General features: G+C 47.6%; 1 protein-coding gene across 7 annotated transcripts; it reads left to right on the top strand.

The window, feature by feature from the left end:
- Positions 1 to 28: 28 nt before the first annotated feature.
- GCNT4 (glucosaminyl (N-acetyl) transferase 4) lies at positions 29 to 18905 on the top strand. Of its 7 annotated transcripts, XM_083816607.1 has the most exons (6): positions 29 to 249; positions 3548 to 3751; positions 8147 to 8787; positions 12651 to 12972; positions 15003 to 15175; positions 15685 to 18905. In XM_083816607.1, exon 6 carries the CDS (start codon positions 15686 to 15688, stop codon positions 17051 to 17053), a length of 1368 nt encoding a protein of 455 aa, XP_083672733.1. In that variant the 5' UTR covers positions 29 to 249; positions 3548 to 3751; positions 8147 to 8787; positions 12651 to 12972; positions 15003 to 15175; position 15685; the 3' UTR covers positions 17054 to 18905. The 7 variants fall into 7 exon arrangements, 6 of the variants coding, with proteins under 6 accessions (XP_083672733.1, XP_083672735.1, XP_083672734.1 ...); XM_083816609.1 differs by lacking the exon at positions 8147 to 8787; XM_083816608.1 differs by lacking the exon at positions 12651 to 12972.
- Positions 18906 to 19416: the final 511 nt, after the last annotated feature.

Below are 19416 nucleotides of genomic sequence, written 5' to 3'. Positions count from 1 at the left end.
GGAGGAGGAGGAGGAGGAGGAGGAGGAGGAGGAGGAGGAGGAAGGGGCGCGGCGCGACGCCGCTCCGCGGGCGCGCTGCTGCGCGGGGGCGGCCGAGCAGAGCAGGGCAGGGCGCGGCGCGGCGCGGCGGCAGGACAGGCGGACAAGGAGGACAGGAGGACGAGCAGACAGGAGGGCGAGGAGGACAGGAGGACGAGCAGTGTCGGTGTTTTCGGTGTCAGCGTCCGCGGGCGCCGCCGAGGAGCTCCGGTAAGAACTCGCGTGCGCCCCAGAAGTTGCGCGCAGGGGGATTTTCGGGCCGGCAGCGGGACGAGGAGGGGGCTGCGGGGCGGGCGGGCGCCCTTGAAACTGAAAACTTGAAACCGAAAACTTGAAACTGAAGTGAAGGCAGCGAAGGAGGGAAGAGCTGCTTGCTTGCTTGCTGTCTTTCAGGACGAGATCTACAACTATTGAGTGATGCTGGGAGGCAGAAGGTTGAAAACAAGTGAGAGAAAGTGGTTTCCTCACACGGCACGTGGGTCAGCTGCGGAGTGCTTTGCCCCTCGCGGTCTCCTGGATATCCAAAAATTTACAGGGGTTCAAAAGCAAACGTACGATTTCACGGCAGAAAGTCACAGTGTGCTGGTGCTGTGAAACAGAAAGTTGTAACTCCTGGCTTTGTCGATTTCTGAGCTGTGAGTAGGCGCAGACTGAAAGGATACGTGGAGAAGGTGTAGGAGAGTGCTCGTCCTCTTCTGTTCTTCATTCGCTCCCCAAGCACCCGCCTGTGTGTGCTCAGGGACAGCGCCCTGGGCTGGAGGGGCCCCATGGGCTGGGCGGGATGTGCCTGTTCTTACAAGACGAGGGAAGGGACGTGGGGTGCTGCCGTGTTTGTGCATCTGCGGCTGTTGGTTACATATCTGTCACCCGTGGTTTTGGTTCTGTTTTTTTTTTTTTTTTTTTTTTTTTTGTGCATTTCTGGGTATGCTGCCTGCCTGTAAAGGCATTTACAGATCAGTGACAGCACTGGCTAGCACTTTCTGATGCATGATCCAAATTAGCAAGCAATTCTTAAGGACAACTTTTGAAAAGCGGTGATGGTGGCAAGGAAAAATCAGCTGTTTTGGATTGCTTGTGGATTGCTTTGGATTACAGTGGGGATGCAGGAGAGGGGGACCAAACACTGAAATCCACCGGTGTGCCAATTGTTGTGACTTCGTGGATGTTAGTCTGTGCTGTGCCTGCTATTTCCTGGTGTAATTTCTGCAAATTATGCTGGTCAATCACCAGAATGTCTGATCATCTCAAAAATAGATCTCCCAAGTTCTTCAGAAGTAGCCCAGGAGATCCAGGAAGGATTGACCACAGGCAAAATTCAGAAAGTACAAAAGGTCAAGCAGTATGTTATCAGCACGTACAAAGAAACTGGTGAGTACTGATGCACAGAATTCAGAGAAACCAAGATAATGTTGAAACATTCATAGAGAACAGGTAAGTTCAGAGACCTTGTCAGTCTGTCAGCTGTTTATTCTTTCTGCTGAGGGCCTTATTGGGCATCCACAATGTACTTCAAGAAGGATCCTTAGATCTGTGAATCTCCCCTGTGGAAGCTTTGTGTCAATTAGCAGAACAGGAGGAGAGCATTGCCAGACTTCTGCCGAAAGGTTTCAGAAAAGGACAATAGATGCAATACAGAAAGGGATTTTGGAAAAGTGTTAGCTGTTGTTTGACACCAGGAATTGAGCACTGGAGAGGTGCTGGCATTATTCTTGGTGGTTACTCTGCCTGCACGCAGCAGAAGAAACCACTTTGGGTAGGGTTAGGTGAGGCTGTCCTGATGCGTGCTCCCAAGGCTGGCTGGTGGAGCGATTTGGTCCCGCTAGCAGATGATGCTACGAGGGCTTTAGCAGAGCTTATGGTGATTGCTGTTCCAGCTGCGGAATGGCATCAGCAGTCACACGGTGACTGTAGCGTTTGAGGTTTCCCAGGAAATATCAATGAAGGAGCGAAGAGGCACGGCAGATGAGTCACAGAAAGCTTGTTTCTGGAGCATAAACCGCAGGGTGCCGAATCCAGCAAGGGAGATAAGTTTTGTCTGACTCTGTCAACAAGTCAAGCCTCATCAGATTGCTGCCTGGCGAATTCCGGGGGGGCTCATGGGGATTTGCCACATGACGGAGTGCGAAGGACAGCCGTGGCAAGCGCAGAGTTCCCAGACCACGTCATGCCCAGCTACATCACCCACTGTCATCTGGTGGTGGATCACTTAAACGACCATGGGAAATTCCTGTAGTCGCTGTAATCTCTGTGCTACTGGTGTGTTCATCAACTAATGGCACCTGTGTGTCCAAGGCATGGGGGCAGCACCACGGGGAAGGATCCCAGGACCACCCTTCCCTGGGAAGCTGCCATGCTGTGCCCATCGTGCTGCAGCAGGGATGCTGCCGGCTGCTCCAGGCCCATCAGCAGAGCTCTGAGAGCTGTCCGTGCCACCTCGGGGTGGAGCACAGGCTGTGGGCTCCGTGTTTGTAAGCCCACATGAAGGGGAAGGCTGGTGGCAAAGAGGGGGCTGGTGTGCGAAATGGTTCGGTTGAAGTCTGGGCGGAGAGGGGAAATGTGTATGACTTATTGGGGTACAGCTACCGCGCTTTCCTCAGCAGAAAGGACCATGGCATTTATTTACTGTACATGCAGAAGGCACAATGTGTGGTTTCTCAGATTTCTTTGTGAGTGTTGCATGTGTGAAGCTTATGTGTAGTAGTACAGAAGGAGATTTCTTGCCGTATGAGAGACTTCAGACAGGATGTGGGGTGCTTAGGAATAGGTGGACTTGCAGTGCAGATTGTCGTGCCTAAAACAAACTTCAGAAAGGATCACCGTGACCTTCGCTGTGATACATAGCCCAGATTCCTGCCCTTGGGTCCGTAGCCGAGCTCTCTTATCCAAGGACCGAGCATAGCTTTTGGGACGTGAAGTCAAAGGATGCTGGAAGCATCCAACACCCCGGCATCATGCCCGCCTTGGGACTGTGGGCAGTGAGCTGCCTCTGATCTGGGTGCTGGGGTTTCGGCTGCGGGGAGGACGGCTCCAAGGAGCAGCACGGGGCCCTTGCCCACCACCAGAGGCGTTTTGCCCCATCTGTGCCCATCCCCTCAGGGGCCAGCACCCAAGGAGCCCCGGTGTCCCCCCGCTCTGCCGGTCAGTGCACCCACCTCAGCATGGCCCAGGTCCTGCGCGTCCCCTGCCGGGCTGGGGAAGTCACTTGCCAAGGCCTGAACCCGGGAGGGCTTTCGGCAATCAGTCCTCCTGTCAGGGTGCTTTTCCCTCTGCACGTTCACTTCTCCCTGCTGTGGAAGAGAATGTGGTTGCTTTGATGTCAGCCGCTCTTTTTTAGGATTTTTTTTTCCCCCGTGCTTGGGAGTGCTATGTGGGTGAACAGAAATAGGTGCTTGTTGTATGGCTAAAGACTTCCGTGGCTTGTCATACAAACCTACACTCATTATTTCACTCGTTATTTTTCAGCTAATTTGTTACACTTTTTTATTATTATTACTGTTATTCTTTGCAGGCAGTTATGTCCCTGCTCCATACGTCCGTCCGACTTCGCACTCGCTTGAAAGGCAGACCGACCTGAACGCGACGGTGCCGGCAGGATGGGGCGGGCAGCGAGGCTTCGTTTCACCACCACATCGGTTGTGCCTGGATGGCTCCTCCTGGGCAGGGCGCCCTGACGTGTTCCCCAAGGAAAAGAGACCAAAGCAACGTCCAGGAGGTGGGTCTGCAGCTCAGTGTAAATGGTGTTACCAATACAGCAGCTGTGACTCTGGTTGGGAAGGCTTTGGCTCAGTAGGAATTGACTTGAGGGGTGCAATTTACAGCCAGGGTCTGCAGAAAAGAGCCTGTGAGAAGCTCGGCGGGAAGGTGAAGGCATCCTTGCTGTTGGGGGAAATGGAGAAATAGGCTCAGCTGCTCACTGAAGCCTTTCTGGAGCACGGTGCAGCTTCTCCTGCCTCCTTCTCCGACAGGAAACTTCCACCCTCTCTTACGCCAACAGTGCTTGCCAATGTACACAAGCTTTGCCCCTGTGGGCCTGATTTTTATGCTGTGCAGTAGTTTGGGGGTAAAGGTTAACCCTCACTCCACCATAGACTTATTATTATTTTAAACTCTCATATGAACCAGAGAGAAGCTGTTAAACCCTGGCTTGCCCCAAGTTAGAAGTGAGTAAAATCTATTTACCTGTGTTGGTTTTTTCTTTTTTTTCCCCTCTCTTTTTTTTTTTCTTTTAATCCTCTTTGACTCCTGCCTTTAAGTTCTTGCAAAACATGGATACGGCCACCTCTTAAAGTCAGAGAGCTTAAATACTCACCTTGCAGGTGATCAGGCTTGAGAGCTTTCACAGCTGACCATCCTTGGGCTTTCCAAACACCTCTGCATCCTAACAGGGCTGCAAAACCTCTGGCTGGCAGGACAGAGTAGTTTGGGACATACCAAGGGATTTGTTGAGAAGTTTTTCTTTTTAGGCACTCACCAGAGCTGCTTCCAGCAAAAATTACTGTGAAGTGGTTGTGGCTAGCAGGGGAGGCAGAGGAGCTGGGCTCACTGCTCCCTTGGGGGGCCACCTTCCTGCACCACCTTGCAGCAGCTGCTTGCCTCTTTTACTGGCTGAAGAGCAGAAGCCCGACTTCCCTTACCTTGACTTATTTTGGGGACATAAGCATGCAGGAAATTATGTTAGGTGTTCTACTGCAATTATGAGGATCACCTCCATGTTGACAGCAGCGAGAAAAGAGCATCTGGCCTTTTCTAAGGAACATTTACAGAGTTAGGGGACAGAGAGATGATCAAAATAACTTACTGTCAGCACAGCAGGTTCTGTAAGGAAACACAAATCTATGTATCCCACGCAATAAAATGTCCCAATATTTAGTGCTGGCATGACAAAATCCTTGCCAGACAGGGCAAAGTCAGAGGTGATATCCAGAACTGCTAAATCTTTGCTGAATCTGTATGTCCCATCCATCTGCCCAGACACTGTCTTTTCTCTTCCAGAAGCACAAGCAAAATGGGCAGCGTTAAACTGTGGATTTTATTGTTATTGTTGTTCCTTGGGCACCTCATTGTTTTAAATCTTCAGGGTCTTAAAACTGACAGGCTTACTGTTTAAATGGCTTCAGTTGAAAAGCAATGGGGTATTTTTCCACATCTTGAACATCACAAATAGAGGTCCATAAAACAGCTCAGAAGTAATTGGGAAAAACAGGAGTTTCTTAGTTCTTTGGCTGTCAGTCACTCAGAGGAAATCTACGTATGACATCAGGCAGGTCAAAACAGGGGGGTGAGCTGTGGGGAAGGATACTGGCAGTGGGCAATGCTGCCTGGTACAGGGGCATAGCCTGAGGTGCTGGGCTGTTCTTACTGGGGCTCCAGCATGAGGACATACGGGTCAGAAAAATGGGTGAAAAAACAAGCAAACCTGATAGATCAACTTATCTAGATTTGATGCCAGTATAAAGCACTCCTACAGGAGCTCTGAGATCCCTATCATAGATAAATCTGCAATGAAAATAACCAGCTAGCAGCAGTAAATACTAGTACATGAATAAATTAATTTTCCCAGCTAGCAGCACTGAATAATCAAGTAGAGATAAAAGTTTAACTCAGCCAGACAGTTTACTAAAGGAAAAAAAAATCACTTAGCAAAGCACATCACTACTTTTCTCCTTCCCTGGCTTCCCAGGGACGTTTTCTTCTGCCTTCCCCAGAGACCTCTCCAGCAGCTTGGTTTGCACAGAGCGGAGGGAAAGCCAGAAGGAGCTGACTGCGTCTTTCTGCAGAGCCAGTAGTGGAGACCAAGTCTGCACACAACCACTGTTGGAGTGGGTGTGTGTAAAGCAAACAGAGGTCTCTAATGAGGGAGAGGAGAAAGGAGATCTTTTCCCAGTGTCTTTTTGCCTGAAGGAGAGGGAAAGGTTCCTGTTGCTCCTGCTGTTGTATGGAAATGCTGTTGTGCAGCATTGAGGCACTCGGTAGCCTGGCTTCCAAGGAAAGGTGTGGACGCTGGTTTTGAGTCAGGTGCCTCTGAGAGCTGGAGGAGCAGCAAGTCAGACAAAGCACATGTTTTGCTGCTCCGTTTGCCTTTTTTTTTTTTTTCTCCTTAATGCCACCTACATGAAATCACCTACCCCAACTGATCCCTCTCTCCATTCTCCTCTTTCATCTTTTCCCCCACTCCTTTTCTGCTTCTCCTACTTTTTTCAGCACCTGTCCCTTTCCCGCTGTTTTGTTTTGTTTTGTTTTTACCAAAGTTGTGGAGGAGGAGCTGCCTGGTTCCTGTGGAGCATCTGCAGACGGACTTCTACATGGGAGAAAGAACAACACAGTGGGGCAGGAGCACTCCTGCTCACCTGCATATCCACTCCCTCTCCTTTCACAGTTTTCGTTCGGAATTTATATTTTCCCTTCGTTCTTGCTGTGTGGCAGGCACAAATTCAGGTTTCCCTTTGATGGTATTCGTAGTGAGTACAACGTATTTCAGATACAGTGAGGAGAGCGTGCTGCCTACTTACAGCTTGAATTTTCCAGGAATCCCCGTTTTGGTAGCAGCCAACGCGCCGTGCCTTGCTGTGCCACGGTCTGGGTTAACCACTCCCAAGCTGAGACGACAACAGATAACGAGTTGGTTCCCACCCGCTGGCCCCCGGCATGACACCAGCAATCACGTGTGGCCTCTGTGGCCCACCACAGAGAGCCACAGACCTCTCAGACGGGTAGCACTGGGGCAGAAAATAAACTGTAAATGTTGGAGATGCATGCTAAAGGGAGACCAGGGCTGTTGTTTCCCTGCATCTCCACACAGCCGGTGGTTGAGCTTGGAATTTTGTTTGCTTACCAAACTGGTCCTTCAGGAAGGACTAGCAGAGGGCAGAGCAGGAGGGCCAGTGGGTATTGACCGATGCAAATCTTGCATTCCTCAGGGAAGTTGCCACGCACGGACTGACGCAGGCGGGTGCACTGTAAGCTTCCTCAGGTAGCTCTGCCTGCTTGCCCCATCGCTTCCATACCTGGAGCTCCTTCCCCTCTCTGTGGGCTGCACGGCGCCAGCCTGCCCTGAGCAGAGATCTGGGTGGATGAGCGACAGCCTCCAATGCAGCACCCTCACCCTGCTGCCTGCCACAGGGATACTGGTGTGAGATCCCGCCCCCAGCAGGCTCTGGGCTGCCTATGATGGACCCCAGGGGCTCAGCACAGCTCCTCCACATGGGCAGCATCCATGAAAAGTACCTCGAATAGCGTGGCTGTTACTTTAAAAGAACAGATTTTTGGAAACTGGTTTATTCCCAAGCAGGCCGTTTCCAGCAGCCGTCTGCGAGTTGTCTGCCAAATAGGAAGGGAGGCTTCTGGAGAGGCTGGGGCTGGTTCCTCGGTGACAGAGGGGTCTGCTCTCTCTTTGCAGCAAGAAAGGCAGTCGGTGTTCGTGTTCTCTGATTTGCAGTGCTGATACAGGGACATGAGAGTGGTGATTGCTTGGATTGCAGGAGAGACTCGCCATGCAGGACAAGAGGCAAGTGAAAGCCAACCACTTGTTCCCGCTCAGGGCGAAGGCAGCTGCAGACTCTTCCTGCACAAAAATGATATTGGCATTGCTGAGTTGCACTGGAATTTGCAGTTACTCCCTGTGCATGGAGTTTATTGAAATGGTAGAAATAACAATGTGAGGAGCAGTGGCAGAGCACTGGGCTCTCTCAGGAGCCAGAGCTCTGCATATGTAAGCCATTAAGATCCCAGCAAAGTGGAAACATGCCTTTAGAGAGGCAGCACGAGCCCAAAGCCTGCAAGTTTCTCCACATGGCTGAAGGAGATCAGCCCACTTCTGTCAGCTGTTTGAGTCCCTCCTTAACCCTTTAGAGCAGGGAAGCCTGAAAGAGAGTTGAAGCAGCTGAAGCCCTCATGGCTACAAGATGTTGGAGCAGGAGGACACTGGCAGCCTTGGTCCTCCAGGATGACCCAGGCTCGTGCCTAGCAGAGGAGCTCCTGGGCTGGCCTTTCTCCATAGCTCCTGAACACCATCCTGGAGCACTGTTTGCTGGGGCAGTGGCTCTCCTGGGCATGCCTCCTCTATTATCTCACAGCTTGTTCTTGGGGTGAAACTGATTGTCCTTTGCAGTTCCTTGCATCTTTCCAACGCACTGCAGAGGGACCTCAGACACTTGGTTTGGCAGACATGGGGCAAGGTGAGTCACACGTGCATGGTGCAGTGACTGGGACAGGAGACTGCCAGCTAAATGCAAAAGCACATGGCTGTCCACACAGCTTGCAGAGCAGCATCGGTGCCCGCGATGTTGGGGATTCTCTGACCAGCTTGCATCTGGTGCTAGCGGCGCGCCTGACCTTTGCTGAACCATTTTCAGGGACAGACATTTAAATTTCAATATCACAGAGGGCACACTAGGGCCTGGCTGTCAGTCAGAACAGCTGTAATTAATGTCTGTGGTTCGTGAGGGAAAGCTTTTAGCCGGACTGCTCCCCAGCCACCGCTCTGCTGCTCCACCTGAAGCCCGAGTGCCTGCGGATGGGATTTCCTCCTCTGCCCAGCTCCTACATTTGCTTTTGTGTGGTGGCCGAACCCTGAGCAGTGTGCGTGGATTTATAAGCACCGAAACCTTTGGTGCAGCGACCTTTGCAGCTGAGGAGAGAGCATATTCCTGAAGAGGCTAGAGTTGCTGTACGTGGGGGATGGATGCTCTGCCTTTCCTCAGTTACCCTGAATGCAAGCAGCTGTTGTGACGGGAAGAGCCACCCTATGGAGTAAGTACCTTATAGTGCGTAGAAATATTAGGAGCAGTCTGAGCTGGAATTATACTTGTTTTCATATTTATTTTTTTTCTTTCCCAAAAGAATTCTAAAAGTGGGTTTTAATTCACCTTCACTTAGCCTTTCCTTGGCTTTCACCCTGTAAGAAATTAATATTTCAAGCAATTACAGTCTCTTAGTATAGAAATTCCACATTTCTGTGTTGTTTCTGTAAGCTGTGGTGTAAAAAAAAGAGAAATAGCCAAGAGAAATAGCCACCAGCTCAGTTTGCCTCACTTTCCCTATCAGTGCGCATTATTTCTACCTCTGTGAAAATGTTCCAGTATGAACTTGGTATTGACTGTGCTATGTGATTGACCCAAGCAGGTTGCCTATGGCTTTTGTAGAGGTGCAAATGCTGCTTTCCACATTTATGATGTGCCACTGTAGGGGATTGCACATTTCTGGGTACTCCACAGCTTTAATTTATGTTTCCAGGCTGCTGGATCAGACTGACTAGTTTGCAAGCAGGAATACCTGTTCTTCTTTTTTCTTTTTCTTTTTTTTTTTTTTTCTTTCTCAGAAAGGTGAACTTCAGCACATCTCGCTGATAGCAGCAAGTAGAGACTGTTGAGTAGCGGGTTTTCTACAGTCACGCTTCTCTGATCAGACCATACTTCATTTCCCCAAACCTTTGCTGTGTTACCTAAAATATACATAGTATGTATATACACACATGTTATTTCCTCTGTTCTCATTGCCTTGTCCCCATGTTGCTGCAAGTCAGTAGAAACCCAGGTCTAAGTGTGCATTTCCTGGCATGCCTGTGCCATCAGCTTGGCCTTCCTTCCCAGCGCTTCCCTGAGCTGGCCATGGCTCTGCTCATAACCATCAACACTTTCAGTACTCTATGAGTTCATGAGGCTAAGGAAGAAGCCCTGCTAAGGAAGCTTTTCTTGCAGTTTTTTTCCACTGTTTTAATTCCAGCAACACTTGAGTTACACTGCCATGAGATGAGTCAAAATACTGTTTGCTTGGCTAGTGTTTCAGGACAAAGAGAGGAAAAAAAAAAAAGCAAACCACTATACTCCAGTTTTATGGGCTTTACAAGTTTTTATGAGTGGTTTGGGAGCTACAGAAGAGCTGCAGAAATCTTCTGCAGCCTCCCAAAAGATGAGACATGCACGTTGGATTGAAGCCCGTAGGAGGGAGTGGAGCACCACTGCCTACTTGCAGAAGGCTGTTGTTCTCTGGTCCTCCTGTAAGCCCAGCGTCACTGCTTTAGACACAGGGCACTGTGAAGTGCATTGGAGGTGAGGACTGATAGTACCTCTTCAAGAACAGCCAGCTCAGGCTTCCCTCCATGCCCCTCGGGGGTACTTGTTCTGCTGGTGAAAGCTAGCACAGCTCCTGCATTCATCATCAAGAACATCCTGCATCTTCTTTGGTAACGAGGACCTGATATGTGGCTGAGGTCCTTCAGGGGTGTGTGAAATTCTCCCCCTCCACCATCAAATATCACTGTAATGGATCTAACTAGCAGACCCTATTCTGGCCCAACAGGAGATAAAAGCAGATTCCGAGAACAGAGCAATGGTCACAGTAAGTGTTCTTGTTGGTAAAAGTTTCCAGTCAGGGATCTTGGTGGATGGTAATTGCCTTATGTCATGGTGCCAGAGAATTGAGCTTTCTGTCCATATTTCTACCTTGGCTAATGCAATTCTCTGGAAACTCCCGATAGCCAGCTGATTGCCTAATTCTTTCTTGAATCCTGCTGAGCTCATGGTCTTTATGATACCTTCTGACAGATGGTAATTACATGTTGTGTAAGAACACATGCATGTTCTTACACAACACGAATTTGTTTGCCTTGTATTTGTTTCATGTCTGTTTTCTTTGAACATCTCTTGATCTTGCATTACAGATGCAAGGGATAAATAAAAACACCCATTTGTCTTCTCTGAGTCATCCAGTACTTTGCATCCCACACAGCAAGTGCCCAGGCCAGACACTGTGTATGTGTGTATGTACACCAGCTGTGCGACGCGTGTTGTTTACAAGATGTGATCAACCTTCATTAATTCCTTCAGGAGCCTTGCGTGCAGAAGAGAAAGTGCAGACATGTTAGGAAACTCGGCAAGATGGCAATGCCGTCCTCCCTTCCTAGTATAAAATCCTTGTGCAGAAGAGGGATCACTGATCCTAGATATTGTATAAACAGCAGGGTGTTAGCACCTGAGGAAAAAAAAATACATGTGTGAGATAACCGTCGTGGTTAGTGCTACCCAAGGTAGGTGCTTCAGGTAGTTGTAGGTAACTGTTACTGTCTGTAGCATGCTGTTCATTCCCTTCCTCTTCCAGAGACGACTGTGCATACAGTACAGTGCTGTGTCCAAGAGGGGCTTCAAGTGCTGCATTGTGCTAAGAAATAAGAGCTACGCACTGGTATCAAAAACTAATGAGATTTTTGTGATGGCCCTTCTTTCCTGAAGAATTCCATTCTCTTGTCTCACACCGCTCCTCAAGAAATCATAGAATGCTTTGATTTGGAAGAACTATCTGGTTCCAACTCCACTGTCACACATCAGGCTGCCCGAAGCCCCATCCAAGCTGTCATTGAACACCTCCAGGGATGGGGCATCCACAGCTTCTCTGGGCAGCCTGTGCCAGTGCCTCACCACCCTCTGAGTGAAGAATTTCTTCCTAATATCTAATCTAAATGTAGCATCTTTTAGTTTAAAGCCATTACCCTTTGTTCTATCACTACATGCCCTTGTAAAAAGTCCCTCCCCATCTCTCCTGTAGGCCCCCTTTAGGTACTGGAAGGCCACCATAAGGTCTCCTCCGGGGCCTTCTCTTGCTCCAGGCCGAACAATTCCAACTCCCTCAGCCTGTCTTCATAGGAGAGGTGCTCCAGCCCCTTGATCATCTTCGTGACCCTCCTCTGGACTCATTTGAATATATCCATGTCCTTCCTACACTGGGGGCCCCAGGGCTGAACACAGCACTCCAGGTGGGGTCTCATGAGAGCAGAGCAGAAGGGGAGAATCACCTCCCTCGCCCTGCTGGCCACGCTGCTTTTGATGCAGCCCAGAGTACAGTTGGCTTTCTGGGCTGCAAGCACATTGCCAGCTCACGTTGAGCTTCTCATCAACCAGCACCACCCTCAGGGCTGCTCTCAATCTGTTCTCCACCCAGCCTGTATTGGTGCTTGGGATTGCTCTGACCCAGGTGCAGGACCTTGCACTTGGCCTTGCCGAACCTCAAGAGGTTCACACAGGCCCACCTCTCAAGTCTGCCCAGGTCCCTCTGGATGGCATCCCTTCCCTCCAGCATGTTGACTGCACCACACAGCTTGGTGTCATTGGCAAACTTCAAATCCACGTCTCTCCAGTTTACAGACAAGGATGTCATGTGGGACAGTGTCAAATTCTTTGCACAAGTCCAAGTAGATGATGTCAGTTGCTCTTCCCCTATCTGCCAATGCCATAACCCTATTGTAGAAGGACACCAGATCTGTCAGGCACAATTTGCCCATAGTAAATCACAGTCTGCTGCAGAAATTAACATTGTTCTAGTTACAGGCAAGTGTTTTGTGCCTAAAGAGTGAAGTTGTTGCCCCTGTACTGGTGTACTGACCCTGGCCTTGGATGCCTTGGAGGTAACAACAGAGAATATGAATTTAAGGTAGTAAGAGTGGGGCAGGAGGGACAGTGGGATACTGGTAGTGGTGAGCTGCACTGCTGGAGAGTGGCTGGGATCATGCATGGCCTGATTCTGTCTGTACCACTGTGGTGATAGTGATACTGTGTTTTGTAAAAACATAGATGAGGCTGTGGGTATAATTGCTCACTCCTTGTGTTCTCTCATCTGTCCAGATCCTGGCTAGGATCAGAGAGAGAGCCTCCATAAACAAGGGATTCAGTGGAGGAGCTGCGATTTCTTACCAGTGCTCGTTAGTTCCTTTCTTCATGAGGAATTCAAACCGCATCACCACAATCTTCTGGGTTTCTATAACCTCTTTATATGGCACAATAGTTTCTTGTGGCTGGCAGTGCCGAAAACCATAGGAACGTTAAACAGAGCTGAGCACAGATCCTTTGCCCACCATCTGGGAAGAAGGAAACCTCAGTGCTGCCCAGGTGATTTCCTGCACATCCTGGCCTGCTTCCAGACCACACCAGACTCCAGCACTCCAAGGTAACCGTGGTGTCCTGGCTGGAACACCATGGGACAGAATGTTTGATGCTGGGCAGTAGTTGGCCAGAACTGATGCAGATAGAGGGGGTTTTGAGCAGCAGAGTATGTACTCCTTTTTTTTTTCTTTTCTTTTTTTTTTTTTTTTTTTTTTCATTTTCCAGCTTCTCTTTTTGCCTTTTCAAGTGAGATTTGTTCCTTTTCAGCATGTAGCGATCTCTGCTCAGCCAGGCGTGACATCAGTTGTCCTTGGTAGCTAGTGAGACCACAGGGCAGAATCATCGGGTAGGTTGCCCACAGAGATCACACTCCACATTTCTGCTTCCTGCAAAGAAAAAGTAGAAGAAAGAAGAAGGAAGAAGAAGAAGGAAGCAGGTGAAGGGGAAACCTGGTCCAGACATTGAGACACTGATTAGACCTTGGGCACTAGTTTGGAGAAGTGAAGGCAAGCAAGTGCTGGCTAAGGAAGAAGGTGGGGTTTTGGCTTTGTGATAATGGAGCACTGGAAAGAGAGATCTGTTTTTTTCTCATAATTTTTTAGTATGTGTGGTGGCTGTAAAACCTATGGAGAGTTGCCAAGCTCTGGCTTCTGCAAAATAGGTATATTACTGTGCTCCCTTCCCCAGTCTCTAGCTGGCACCCCCCCAGGTGAAACACAGAGTGCCGGGGACTCAGGCAAGCTTGTTGAACCTGCACGGGCACCCACATGTAGGCTCGCATCGGGGCTGCATGTATTTATTCAGGGAAGGTGGCATTTCCGTCTCCTTTCTGTTGCTCCTCAAAGAGAAAGTAACTGGGAAAGGAAAACACAAGGAGAGCAGACTAATGACACAACTCTATTTTGACAGGATAAGTTTTGACTGTGAAGCTAGAGCTTGCGAGACCTGACCACTGTGGGTATGTTAAAGACCCCTAAGTTAGCTGCACACACATCTCAGTACTTGATTTTACATCTACACCTGGAACCTGCAGGCATCTGACTACTCCTGGTGGTCCCACCATTTTATTCCTGCCTGTAACTTCACCTGAAAACTGGGAAGAGGGGGAAGCTCCAACTTTTTTTGAAAGGATTCATTTTGGTATTGCATGTGGAAGCATAGATCCTGTTGAGGTTGGTACAGGAGAGGAGAAGGCAGAGCATCATAGGTGCTTCGCCTAACGCTTGTTGCAGGAATTGATGGAGGCGGGTTGTGTTAAGCCATCCATCCACCTGGCTCTAATTCTGGGAATGACTGGGAGCTGTTTTACTATGGCATCATCACCTGTTGCACAGCTTCAGGAACCAGAGAGCACACGGTACTTCATCCATGTTCCCTGTCTTGTGTCTGACAAGGGAGAGGGAGGGAGAGGACATTGTGGGGAGACGTACAGAAAAGCTGCCCATTGTCCAGGAAACCTCCTGTCATGGCACTATGTACAATCCTCCCAAATCATCTCACTGGTTTGCAAAAGACCGTGTTGCTTCTGTTCTGAACTGAAGCCTCTCTGTCCTTGTTACGGCATTGCACAACGTTTACAGCAGGTTATGTGCACCCATCAGCTGGCAAATGCCTACCCAAAACTGGGCAGAAATTTCCTTTACTCTGAGGCATTCTGGAACAGCTTATTCTTGGAAGAAAATGCTGGAAGCTGTTCTGCATGAACAGTTCAATGTAGAAAGAAAATAGAGGTTAAACTAATGCTGCACCTGGACCTGGACGTGGACTCTGGTCTAATTTTAGTTCAGGGACAACAATAATGCTGCTTGTACTCAGCTGGTAAGGCAAAAATATATGGAAACAGGATCACTGTGTTTAACTTTCACTGCAGTAATACCTCAGTTGTTAAGATGCTTCACACAAATCATATTGCACACCCTGTTTCATAAAAAAGGGCTGTGGCTGTGCCTTTGCAGTCACAGCTGAGGTTGAATCACACGGCAAAGAACAGGAGAGATGCACGGCCTCCCACTGCTGTCCCTCCTGCCTTCAAAGGCTGTATTATACACTCCCTCCAGTGGATGGAAATATTGTCTTCATCTGTCTTTTTTTCAGGGCAGATTAGCAGTATTTTCAAGAAGGAATCTGGACATAGGGAGGACTTTGGACATATCAGACCCTGCTGCGAAGAGACAGGAAGGAAATCCATTTCCCTCTGCACCTTTCCATAGGCCAACCCTAGTGTCAAAGACGATGAGGATGCCCTGACTGAATTTTAAAACTTTCAGGTTAATTTATTAATTTTTTTATTATTTTTTATTTTTCAAATACAGACAGTTGTTAAACACGCATTCTTTGCAGACTCATGAGAGAGTCTCTTGCCGCACCCAGTGAATTACCTGGATTTACCCAGGAAAATACACTTTCCTCTCTACTCGTTTAGAGGACAGCCATGTTTCTGCCAATGCAGGGGTTGCTGTACCTCAGTTTATGACTCAAATGAAAAAGAGAGGTCTGGAAAATAAACAATAGGAGTCTTATTCCAACACACTTATCTAGCTGGTTATTATCTGAAATCAGAGTTGTTTTATTGCTTTCAGTCAGATAATAAAGGGTAATTAAATATTTGCCTATTATTGTGGCAAAATCTGTCCTTAAATTAATGTGACGATTAAGGAGAAAGGTGGTGCTTATGCTGTAGCCAGACCAGTGCACTCATGTTTTTGTCAGAAGTTGTAATTGCCTCCGATGCATTGTTCCTATTGTAAAATGTCAATATATCTCTGTTTTCTTACAGAATGAGGAGGCATAAGTGTCCCTACAGATGTCCCACAAGAAGGAAGATTCTGATTCTGTGTTTCACGGGGTGGGTGATTGCACTCCTGAAACTCCTCCACGTTGAAAGACACTTTTTTCCATCTAAGGGCATTTATTTGGTTGAGCACTTCTTGAGCACTTCTTCTTATGTTAGAAACAGGTATTCCTATCTTAGAAATCACTTTCAGTATGAAATTAATTGTTCATCTATATATGAACAAGATCCCCAAGAAATTGGCAAGAGTTTAGAGATAAGAAGAAAAGAGATAATTGATTTAGATGATGAAGATATCATAGCAATGACGAATGATTGCCACATTTATCGCATACTTAGGAAATACCACCTAAAACCTGTTTCTCCAGAGGAAGAGAATTTTCCATTAGCCTATTCTTTGGTTGTTCACAAAGATGCAGTAATGGTAGAAAGGCTCATACATTCACTGTACAGTCATCAAAATATATACTGCATCCATTATGACCAAAAAGCAACAAAAAGTTTCAAATCTGCTATGAACAATCTAGCTAAATGTTTCCCCAACATTTTCATTGCTTCAAAACTGGAGACAGTGGACTACGCACATATTTCGAGGCTGCAAGCAGATTTCAATTGTTTGTCTGATCTGATGGACTCTACAGTTCCCTGGAAGTATGTTATTAACTTGTGTGGACAAGATTTCCCTTTGAGGTCAAATTTCCAGTTGGTTGCTGAACTGAAGAAACTCAATGGGGGAAACATGCTGGAAACTGTAAAGCCAAGCAGCAGCAAAAGAGAACGATTTACTTATCGCTATGAACTTATGAAAGTGCCTTATGAATACATGCAGATGCCTGTGAAAACCAACGTTTCCAAGAACCCGCCACCTCATAATATTGAGGTATTTGTAGGCAGTGCCTATTTTGTTTTAAGTCGAGCTTTTATTCAGTACACCCTCAGAAGCTCTCTTGCAAAAGATTTTTTTGATTGGTCACGGGATACCTACTCTCCAGATGAACATTTCTGGGCCACTCTTGTACGTGTTCCTGGGGTGCCTGGGGAAATTTCGAGGTCAGCCCAGGATATCACAGACCTTCAGAGCAAAACTCGTTTGGTGAAATGGAATTATCTTGAAGAACATTTATATCCTCCATGCACTGGTACCCACCTTCGCAGTGTCTGTATCTACGGGGCTGCAGAATTACGATGGCTTATGAATTATGGGCATTGGTTTGCCAATAAGTTTGACTCCAAAGTAGACCCCGTCCTGATAAAATGTTTGGCAGAAAAACTGGCAGAGCAACAGAAAGAGTGGGTTTATTTGTCCTCTGACAAATATTTTCTGCGTATAAGTTATGTGAATGCCTCACTATAGCAGTACCATTCTCCCTGCTGTCAGTATTGTGTACTGCTGCAGCATGGGGCCTGGAGTTCTGCCCTGACCTGCTGCAGGAGGCTGGCAGGAGAAGTGCTCCTTCTGCATATGGTCCAGGGCTCTGGGAGACGTGTGCCTGGCCACCTATTTATGAAAAGTCATGTCTCCCTGGTTAACCATTTTGTAACTTGCTACAACGATCCTGTTACTGTTCTTCAAGGTGATTCTGGAAGGGTAAGGTTTGCTTTTGGAGACTCTGGCACTATCCTAATGGAATACTCCAGAAATATTTTACATTGTGTTTGCGTCTTTCTTAAGGAACCCCGCCATGCCTGTTTGCCTTTCCCCTTTTCCTTCACTTTTGTTTTTCATTAAGGTGTGAATCAAAGACCTCTATATCTGCTACCTCAGGAAAACTGGAAGTGCCCAACTCACAGACAAGGCCAAGAGAACAACGCGACGCCACATGAGCTATGCGGCCTCCCTGGCCAGCCTGAAGCCCCAAATTCCCCTTCTGCGGGAGCGAGCAGAGATCTCTGTAACGTGAATGTGGCCGGATGGCACAAGGAGGAGAAATCCTTGGGCACCACATTGCACGTAGCATTTCTTCCTTCTCCCAGCTCATCTGCACGTTGTCTTTCTTTCTGTGGAGTGCGTGTTCAGGGGCTGTGCCATGCATGTGGAGTGGATGGTGGTGGATTGAAAACAACCTCTGTGAACGTGCATGAATAATGCACTACTCTTCTTCAAGGGTAGCAAGGGTTTGTCCTAATGGCAGCCCCTAAAAGTAGATACCCATGCCAAAAGATGTCTGCCTTCATATCTATCCCTGCCAATAGAAATACCCTCCTGTGAAATCCCAGTCTTTTTGGGACAGTATTTTTACATGTGGTGGATAACAACTGCTATTTCTAATTAACACTTAGCAGTGTGGTGCTATTAGGAAACACAAAACACGCTACATCCAGCAGCAATCATCAGAACGGCCATGCTGCAGAAATGAAGGCCCTGTGTAGAAGTGGCTGTTTGTGCAAGTCTTACAGCCTCACACTGCCACGACCCCAGGCTGACGTGTCCCTGCTTTAGAGCAGTTCAGAGTTACAGCAGCTGTACTCCAGGCCACCCATGCTTCCCAAGGCCCATGTCAGGCCTGCTGGTAGCAAAGGGGTTGGGTGGCTTCCTCTCAGCTGGGCCGCCACACCACAGGCTGAGGGAAACCTTGGTCAGTGCAGGACTCTTGTGGCTAAGAAATGCCCGTTGGCATTTTGGGGGATTCTCTGCAATGTTGCTGTGCCACCAGCTCCGTTTTGGTGGTTCCAGAGGACTCCGCAGTCTAGCTTTCTCTGTGTTACTGTCCCATTTCTATGCACCTGGCTCTTATGAGAGGCACCCTCTCATGGGTGGCTTCAGGATATCTGGTTTTACTGACCCACAAGCTGCCACAATAATCATCATGCCCTGCATCCACGAGAAAACTTTGTTTCTTCTTTGAGTTGAAGGGACCAAGTCATTCCTTGGTCTGGGATTTTGTTTCTAAGTGCAATCCTGGTCAGCTTGTTTGTGGCTTGAGGATGGGTTTGAGTCAATAGTTGTGGGCCTTTTCCCCCATTTGTGACACTGATTTCCTACAAGTCCTCAGACAAGTCATCTGATTTTTCTGTTCCAGCTGTAAAATGGGAACAACAATGCTCTACTACCTTGTTAAGCACTTACAAATGTATGGATGATGTCTGTGGTAGGTTGTTTGCACAATAGTAATTGCTGATCAAAACCATTTAGGAAGTTTGTGTGTGTGCAGGTCAAGTATCTCTTTGATGTACTGTTTCTCAAATAAATGGGGATTATTTTTAAAGTGTGTGTTTGCTATTTTGGTGATTTGCCATGTCTGCCTAGAGCTGTTCTGACTTGACTGGAGTTATAGAAATTTTGTAGAATATGAGATATTGGCAGTATGTACAGATTCATATATCAGTTTATATATATATAAATGTAGAGAATTCCACATGGAAAAAGGTTAATAAAAGAGGATGTTAGGATGCCAGAAGAACAGGTCTTAGCCTTCTATACACATACATTTATGTTTAATGATATATATATATTTTTTATTTAGTTAAACTGATTTTTTATTTACATGTATGTACATACACGTATCCCAATTTGTATTTGAGTGGTTTGCTCTGTCATAAGTTGATAAGCCAAACTGACCAGCATGTTAAACTTAGCTGAAGTAAATAATTTTAACCAATGTGCAACTTTGCACTACTTTTACTGAATTGGGTTGAGTGATATCTTTAATATAACCAGTCTGAAATAAGGCAGTGTGTGCTTCGCAGCTAATAAAGAAGTGGATGACACAGTATAAG

This window comes from Anser anser (assembly GCF_964211835.1).
Source record: "Anser anser genome assembly, chromosome: Z".
Lineage (NCBI taxonomy): Eukaryota > Metazoa > Chordata > Aves > Anseriformes > Anatidae > Anser > Anser anser.
This window is presented reverse-complemented; position numbering and strand designations above follow the sequence as displayed.

Bases quoted from the DNA above. Each gene is read 5' to 3' on its own strand.
- GCNT4 (XM_083816610.1), top strand. From the start codon at position 15,686: ATGAGGAGGCATAAGTGTCCCTACAGATGTCCCACAAGAAGGAAGATT.